Below are 9,447 nucleotides of genomic sequence, written 5' to 3' on the forward strand. Positions count from 1 at the left end.
ACATCCTAGTATATTTACTTTTAGTCAAGCATCATAAATTATGTCATGGAAAAAAAGTGCAGCTCTTAAGTGTTCCTGTCTAGATTGTTGGTGTTGTGGGGTCAGGCTAAGCTACAAGTTCAGAATCCAGATTGTCTATCACAACACTAGCTCAACCTCCACCACCAGTTCAGATATGCTGGCACCTCCCATCCAAAACCATTGAGTTCTTTGGACGTTTCCCCATCCAGAAAAAAAAATCTTCTCAGTTACAGGATCCATCCTTAGGTGTTAGAGGCAAACCCCTCTTCTAATTCTCTCAGAGTCCTCCATAGTTCTTTCTGCTCCTTTTTTCTCATGACCACAATGCTTGCAGCTAGCTCTGTAGTGAACAGCAACCTTCCTTGCTCATCAAGGATATCCTCCTGCTCAGACTTCACATCTGGCTACTCCTGGCGTCCTATAGAGGCTGCAAAACTCTGCCGGACACGAGCTGTGCGCTCGCTGCAGATAACCTGTACTGCCACAAAGCCTGCAAAGTCACCAGGTACTGCGAATACGCTCTCCATTTTCTTGGTTTGGAGCAGCTAGTAATTCTCTGGGCATGATATTAATTTGCTGTATTTTTTTTTATTTTTATATACAGCTGAAGAAGAATGGAAGATCAAGAGGCAAGTGCTAGTAGAAAAGCGGGTAATTCCTAATTTCCTGCCATTTCCAAATGTTAGCTATTTTGTTATCAACTCCATATATGAAGTATCTTACTGAATACCTGGTTTTAGTTCTTCAGAGAGTGTGTATTGCACATATATGAGTAGATAAGCCATAGATTCCATGTCATATTGCTCTGTTTTGGAATTATGGACTTGTTTTCCCTGGGTTTGTTGATTTCATATGTTAATTACCCGTGGGGAGCCTTCTCTGCTAAGCGGCTTCCATTTACATTAGAATTCCTTCTGTTGTTTGGTTTTGCAGGTCCGTAGTGTTGATGTGAAGGAAGCACTGCGTCTTCAGAAGGAAAACAATTTTGCAATTCTTGATGTCAGGCCAGTAGCGGACTTTAAAGAGGTAATGTTGTAATTGTTCTCCACTTATCTTCGGTTTTTGCACCATAATGCAGCTCTTAGGTTTAACACAATAACTTGAGGTTACGCTTTACATTAATATGTAATTATAATCTTTTGTGGCATTTATTCCCTTAGAAATATCGTATATTGAACCAAAGGTTCTGACTTTACGCAATTTTAGAGTGTCTGAGAAATAGGAGTAATTTTGTTTGGAAGAGAAAAAAAGGTCTGCAGTCGGTGAAAAATGGATATAATTTTGTTAACAAAATTATTTCCAATGATGTGCAAGTGTATCTCAAACTTTGTTGCTGTCATACTATGTGGTGTTTGATACTTAGATTCATTAGATTTTGTTGCAAATGCCATCATATGGGTTCATTCTTATGCAGGCTCATCCACCTGGTGCCGTTAATGTGCAAATATATAGATTGATAAAGGAATGGACAGCATGGGATATTGCAAGACGGGCAGCATTTGCATTCTTTGGCATATTTTCTGGAACAGAAGAGAATCCTGAGTTCATACAAAGTATGGTAGTTTATTCTGTTTTCTGCTTCATGGTTACTCATATACTACCTCCGTTTTTTAATAGATGACGCCGTTGACTTTTTCTCACATGTTTGACCATTCGTCTTATTCAAAAAATTTATGTAATTATAATTTATTTTGTTATGAGTTGTTTTATCATTCATAGTACTTTAAGTGTGATTTATATCTTATATATTTGCATAAAATTTTTGAATAAGACGAATGGTCAAACATGTGAGAAAAAGTCAACGGCGTCATCTATTAAAAAACGGAGGGAGTATGAGTTTACAATCAGTGACATATATTATCTTTACGAAGGTGTTGATGAGAAACTTGGTAAAGATGCAAAGATTATTGTGGCATGTTCGACAGGAGGAACATTGAAACCAACACAGAACTTTCCTGATGGGAAGCAATCGAGGTATGCCATGTTACCTTAGTATTCTTTATCAGTAAACTTGATTCAATTTTTACCAATTAACATTCATGTTCTAACTGACACGAAAGCGCTGATACAGTCTCTTAATACCACTGTCGCAAATGAGGTTTTTTTTCTTTTCTGTATTCCTTGAAATCAGAAATGGGTCTATCATATTGTGGCATTGATATTCTTCCTAATATTTGCATAAGGTATTTCTGTAGTGTCATGATCATCTCTTAATTGGTGGAATTTTATTTTGTAGTATGGATATCTTTCGTTTCTTTCTACTGGTGGTTTTGTTTCACATTTCTTTTGTCAACAATGTTTCCCAGTTGAATGATATTACCAGCTTGAAATTTCTACCATGTTGCTGAGCGGTAGTTCATCCGAGTGCCATATGCAAACTAGAAGGGGATTATACTATTCGTTCATCTGAGTTCCAATTTACCCCGTTTGCCCAACATCTGTATTGTTTCATTTCATGTAAAACTATAAACTTGTTGTCTGCCCACACTCCTTTCTTCACCTTAGCTCTGAATTTTATGTTGTTTTACAAAGGTGACTATGTTTGTGCCTCTGGAACATAGCTAACTCATCTCATCTGTTTCATTTTGGCAGGTCCCTGATAGCAGCTTACTTGTTGGTCCTGAATGGTTACAAGAATGTGTTCCATCTGGATGGAGGACTCTACACATGGTTCAAGGAAGGCCTACCGGCTGTTGAAGGAGAAGAATAAGCAATTAGGACATATTACTTGTAATTAGTGCATCAGTATTCATGAACATGGAGGTGTGATGAGTTGTAACGAGGCATCTTCTCGGATAAATAGTGCACTAGTTTGATCCTTTCTTCTTCCTTTCCCAAAAGGATATGCCTCCTTGGACCTCCTGCCTATATGAAGATGTGTTAGATTTCTCATGACCTGCTGCTGTCGACTTGTCGGTGTATGATACTTGAGCATGCCCATTTGACAAAATAGATAAGTATGTTAGAACAAGCATCAATTCTCTCGGATCTTGGACTTGGAATGCACTATGAACTTTACAACATGATGTTGTGATCCAGCCATCAGTGATGTCAAGCAGTAAAACTTAGTCAATGCCAGATACTTATTTGTTGGAACCAATCTCGGTCTTTGTCTCTTACCAAGCAGTATATCACTCTTTAACTCTGAAACCTCCCCCACGTTGCATTGCACCTCTCTTCATATGAATAAGCCGTCGTTGAAACGAAACGAAACGAAACAATTTAGCGATGAAAATTAGCAGGACAGTTCAGATTATCCCCCTCTTCGTTCCTGCAAAGAGCGCAGGGCTATCTCCTTGTAAATTCCTCTTCGTTGATGAACGAATACTTTGTCTGAATTTAATACTGTAAACTCTTCCAAAGAAATACTTCTCTTTTCTTCAGAAGGTAGCAGTTTGCATTTCCAATTCTGCCGAAGTTGGACATGGCAGAGACCTGCTGCTTAAAAAGGAAAAATCAATCCAAGGACAGCTTTGTCCCATTTGCCGAGTGCACAGTGCTAGCTCGTCATCTAAATATCCGATACAGATAACAGCAGAACAGCGAGCGACTACAGAAATCCACCGATAGCAAAATAGGAGTAGAACAGCAAAGTGCAAATGCTATATCAGGCTTAACTCTGAATTTCTGAAACCTCCTTCACACTGCACCTCTTCTGAACTCTGAAATCGGCCTTGCTGAAACAAAACAAAACAGTGGTGTAGAAGGCTAGAAGCGGCAACTTGTGATCTGATCTCCTGTCTGATCTGTGAACAATGTAAAATTACTAAAAACTTATTCTGCTAATCGATCGCCCTGAGTAAATTTGCAAGGGTGAATCACCCTTCCCATGCACGCACAATTCTTTTTGCTCCTCTGAAGATATCTGAACAACGTATAACCTCTTTAATTTCGACTTTGATCTTGACAATGGAGAAGCCATTGCTCAAACAGAACAGTTTGGCGATGAAAATTAGCAAGATGATTCAGAGTATATTCCCCTCTTCGTGCAAAGAGGGCACATATGCTCCTCGATTGGAGTTTCTCCGTCTCGATCGGTCACCCACGACACGACGTGCTCGGTGCGGTGCTCGTCGGAGAAACCTACCACGGCACCACCCCTCCATATTCCAAAGCGTTCGTCAGCTCTGCCGCTGCCTCCGCCATTGCCATCCTCGTCGAGCTCTGACGGCCATGACGCTGTATCAGTGTCAGACTCCGGATTACACCCGCGATCACTGGACGAACACAAACAAACGAAGGGAGTTTGGCATTTAAGGCCCTGTTTGTTTCAGCTTAATATTATTATAATCTAAATTATAGAATTAGATTACTATAAGCTGAATTATAATAAGTCGACATAGAATAAGCTGTTAGCTGTTTGTTTATCTGGATTATTAGCTGTTTGTTAGTTGTTAGCCATCCAATAATCTAGAAAAAGCACCTTTATAGTGGCTTACCAGATTATAGTAATTTGGCTTATAGATTGTAATAATCTATCATAATAAGCTATCTATTTGTTTCAGCTTACTCCTAATAATTCAGATTACAATAATTCTAAGCTGAATCAAATAGAGCCTAAATCCTATTGATCGACATTTCGACATCTTCGAAATGGAAATGACATCGTCAGGGATCATTCACTGCGAAAGACTGAAATTCTATACGAAGATGTGCAAGATTTCTCGTGGCATTTAGGGCCTGTTCACTTTGATACCATTTTAAACCATACCATTTTTTTAGCAAATTTGCTAAAAAAAATGTCTAAGTTTAGTTTATTGCCAAATTTGATAATTACATAAGAAATCATGCTAAATTTTTGGTAATATTGCCATCTTATCAAAATTTTGACATAGCCAAAATTTGGTTAGGTTTAGGGCATGTTTACTTTGATGCCATTTTCTACTATACCATTTTTTTTTTGGTAAAGTTGGCAAAAAAAATGTTTACAAGCCTGTTCACTTTGATGTCATTTTCAAACTTACCAAATTTTGGTAAAGTTGCTAAAAAAGTGGCTATATTTAGTTTCTTGCCAAAATTTTAGCTGGTAAGGTTGAAAATAACATCAAAGTGAACATGCTCTACATTTAGTTTGTTGCCAAATTTGATTAATATATAAGAAATTCTGCCAAAATTTAGGCAATATTGCCATCTTATCAAAATTTTGATATTGTTAAAACTTGATAAAATTTATTTTGGCTACAATCTGAACATGCCCTTATTTTGCCCATTAATCTCTGTAGCCTACTAGCCTTGCCGGAGTAGAAGTATCTCATTTCCTTTCTGAGTTGTAACGAGTCCGAGCCCGAGTTCGATCTGGCAGCACGGAGTTATCATATATTCCAACCCGGTCGCGGCGGAGGTATCGCAACCAAACCTTAGCAGCAGCATCTCTCACCATCGTCATCGTCATGAGCAGCAGCAACATCTTCGAGGACGACGAGATCGAGGCGGCGTTCGCGGCCGGGGCGATGCCGCCGGAGTGGCGGCGGAGGCTGGTGGCGTCGGGGCAGCTGGACGAGCGCGGCGGCGACAAGATCGCGGCGGACATCGCCGCCGCCGGGACGACGTCCCGCCCGAGCTCGGGGTTCGCCTGGTCCAAGGGTGCCATGGCGTTCGCGGCGTTCGACGTCGTCGTGGGCGCGCTGCTCCTGTGCCTGGGCGTGGCTGGCATCCTCTCCGCCGGCGAACACCACCACGGCGACGGCAAGAACGCGGTGGTTGGGGGCCTGCTCGTGCTAGCGATGACTGCAGTGGTAGCCAGGGTTTGTGAGTACGAGCGGAGGCGGGGAAAGATGCGCAGGTTGCAGGCGCGAATTGTCCTCGAGCGCTCTCTGCTTCCTCCCGTTTAAAAGGCCAAAATTTACAATGTTTTACATGCCTAATCCTTCTTTATAATCGACAAGAGTGAAAGTTGATCTCAGTAGCACCCCAAGGTTCTGAGTTCAAATCTTTATAAGAGCGAATTTCAGATTGGATTATTTGAGAGCTAAGTTTCATGTTCGATAGGATAAGTTCTTAATTTAAAAAGGTTGTATATATCCGATTGGATATAGAGGCTGGGCAAAAATACCCTTCTCACAAAAAATATAAAAAAAATCGACAAGAGCGCAAGCTGCGATGATTGTGTAATCGATTTGTTGAAACAAAAACATTACACGAACGAAAATTACTGAACATTCAATCTGCTGGACGTATCAATCGATCGATCACCCATCCCATGCACGCGTAATTATTCATTTTTCTTCTCTGATGGAGAAGGCGATTGCTGAAACAAAATAGTTTGTCCATGAAGTTTAGCAGGAGATGATTCAGAGCATATTCCCTCTTCCTGCAAAGAGGGTTCGTACAGGCTCGTCTCCTTCGCAAACTCCTCCTCGTTACTGACTTTGATTTACTGGTCGAACAATTTCTTCTGATTTTAATCCTGTTAACTCTTCCAAAGATTGCTGCTGGTATCATCTACTGCCTACTGATCTACAGCTGCTAGCCATGACAGACAACCGGATTCTGCTGCTGGCATGACGATGATACAGCAGCAGCAAAGGGTGGTCGAAGATTAGAATTTCATCCCAAATAATACTGATCAAGGGGATTCGGAGAATAATGTTTTGAACAAGATGGGTTTCGGTGCTGTAAATTTAAGCCATTCCAGGAGGAGGATTTCACCTCAAATTAGTTATTCTTTTGGATGCATCAAAAGAATCAAGGTGAAGATTTTGGCATGATCGTCTCATACAAGCACTTCACTTCAGAGTGTCTTAATTGAGAATTGAACGGGAAACCTGCATGACCCCAAAGGTAGGAACAAACGGACATGCAGCAGACATTAGCCAAGGCCCAAGGGGTTCGGAGATTAAAACTCCGACCCTCATTGACATCATCTGCCGGAATGGTGAAACCATCAAAACCCCCAAAATTTAATACTCTAACATCAAAATCGGGCCAATACAAAATGGGTCAATACAATTTCCATGCACAGTGCGACGGTCAGTTCAGTACTCGGCTTCCCTCTCTGTAACGTGTGTTTGGGCGGTTGTCACATGGTTCGGGGTGTGTGCTCTGGTGCACTTCCTTTATCGACAGCCAGCTGCCGATGTAAAACTTTTCAGGTAACCTTTTTTTCTTCAATCTTAATCACATTGATTGACCTCCTTCAGTCATTCTAGGAAAAAAAATTGCCACGCACATCAGGACCGATACGTTTGGGCCACAGTGGAACCCCGACCTATCCATATTGGGCTGTAACGTGGTTGCCAAGTACATGCGGCCCGTTACGGTTTGGGACGGATTGGGATTCCGATGTACATGTGGCCCATCTAGCTTAAATTAGGCCTACTTACGTGTGGGCCTACTTAAATTGGGCCGGAACGGGATTTCAGCGGTGCGGCCCATTCGACTTTGCGACGCACTCGCAGCCGTTGGATCCCCTTCAGCACCACGTGGTGCGGACATGCGGTCTTGTTCACAGCTAGGGGTGGAAAAAAAAACTCAGGCTTGTGAGCTCAGCTCAGGCTTGGCTCGAGCTTGGTTGGCTCGGCTCGGCTCGTAAACCAAACGAGCCAAGCCCAAGCCTCCTTTTCAGCTCGTTGCTGAAATGAGCCGAGCCGAGCTAGCTCGCTAGCCGCTTGTTTTGGCTCGCGAGCCTAGGCCATCATGTATTTATATCGATTATTTTATCTTTTGTGGCGTTATTATTTATCAAATTGAAATTTATCATTAAGATTTTGAAGAATTGAATATATATATATATATAAACTTATTTAAATTTTACATGTTAATGATTTATTCTTGCATTTTTTAATAATTATAAAATATATATGAAGAGGTGTTTCGACAAGAATACTTGCAAGCCAGCTTGAGCTGGCTTGAGCCAAGAAACGACCCGAGCCAAGCTCAAGTTTTAGCTTGTTTCCCTAACTAAGTCGAGCCGATCCAAGTCTAGTTTGTTGCGAGCCACTGCAAGGCTCGGCTCGTTTTCACCCCTATTCACAGCATGCCATGATGAATTCACCTCTCAAACATGTAAATTTAAATTCAACCTCTTGATATTGTAAAAAAAAACAAATTAAACGTGGAGTAGTATATGTGCATATTCAAAATCATATTTGCTTTTGTTCTCGACTTGTAAAAGTCATAATTAAATTTATATATTTATGGAGTGATGTATTACGATTAGTTTATGTTATTAAATTCTTGCAAAAAAATATAATTATTTAAATTATATGGAAATAATAAGAGAACCTTCCCTCCAGAGAATTTAAAAAATAAGGGGACCTGTGATGTCTCTGTCGGTGCCATCGACTATATGATCTGTGACAGTGTAAAACTTTTCAACATTTTAATCTGCTGGACCTATCAATCGATCGATCACTATTCCTTCCAATACATGCACTATTCCTTTTTTTCCTCTCTGAAGATATCTGAAGAACGCATAACCTCTTTTCGGCTTTGCTCTTGATCATCATCATTATCGGGATCTTAAGCTTTGGACTCTCGCACGCAAAGAGCTGCCACAAGCCCACAACTTGTCGAAGAAAGAAAAATCCGGGCCACGCATGATGTCTCGCAAAATTGTGTGATCTTCCTTGAGAAAGTGCATCCTGCAATCTAACGATTTACAGGTCCTCCTGACTTTCTGCAGTGTGCACACCGAAGTGTATCTAAGCTCAACTTTGGATCTTATTTATTGTTCAGGTTAATCCGAGTGAGACATTAATCACTTCGTATCATCAAGTTTTAATCCACAAATTTTCGCCAAATTCAGATGAAGATTTACAATTATTATAATAGGTGGATATAGCATCTTTTAAATCAAGGGTCAGATTATCTATAAAACTAAAACATTTTTTAAAATCAGGAGAACTTGTTGAAACTTCACCATCTACAGCTAGCCACGGTCACAGATACTTAGCGACAGATTATCGTCTTGTCACTTGCCAGAGACACAACTCTGAAAAACTACTACTTCATCACTTCTGCAAAAAGGTTTAGATCAGTGTAACTGAAGAATGGAACAGGGACAGTATGCAGCAGAAAGTGCAACGGATCGTTGCTTTTGCATGCCATCTTTTTCTGTGGCCTCAAATGTATAATGAAAAGGAGGAAGATTGATTTGATCCGTCCAAGGAGACCTATCATGTGATTCCTCTGCTCACTGGGTAGCTTACAGGAGGAGCAAAATGGAGGTTTCAAGCAGGTTGGACTTGGAGTACGAGGTCTCTGAAGTTTATACTACTAGTAGTAGTATTGAGTAGCGGGAAAACCACTCACAAAAACCGGATCAATGCTTATTATTATTATTATTTTGTGAAAACCGTTTAAAATTTGTTGACTGCCGATGAAATATGATCAAATTTTGTAAAATATTTAAAATCCAGTTTGAATATATATTTTTTTGTTAAACTTGAATGGAAAACCAAGCGGTTTAATTTGTGTTCCCGAGCC

At 40.5% G+C, this 9,447-nt stretch overlaps 1 protein-coding gene across 1 annotated transcript; it reads left to right on the top strand.

The window, feature by feature from the left end:
* The first annotated feature begins 146 nt into the window (after positions 1-146).
* LOC4347659 (rhodanese-like domain-containing protein 14, chloroplastic) lies at positions 147-2,992 on the top strand. The gene is made up of 6 exons (XM_015756559.2): positions 147-526; positions 626-672; positions 955-1,047; positions 1,436-1,574; positions 1,893-1,995; positions 2,614-2,992. The coding sequence occupies exons 1-6, from the start codon at positions 337-339 to the stop codon at positions 2,729-2,731; spliced, it is 690 nt and encodes a 229-aa protein (XP_015612045.1). The 5' UTR covers positions 147-336; the 3' UTR covers positions 2,732-2,992.
* Positions 2,993-9,447: the final 6,455 nt, after the last annotated feature.

The sequence above is a fragment of the Oryza sativa genome, chromosome 9 (genome assembly GCF_034140825.1).
Source record: "Oryza sativa Japonica Group chromosome 9, ASM3414082v1".
In the NCBI taxonomy this organism is placed as follows: Eukaryota; Viridiplantae; Streptophyta; class Magnoliopsida; order Poales; family Poaceae; genus Oryza; species Oryza sativa.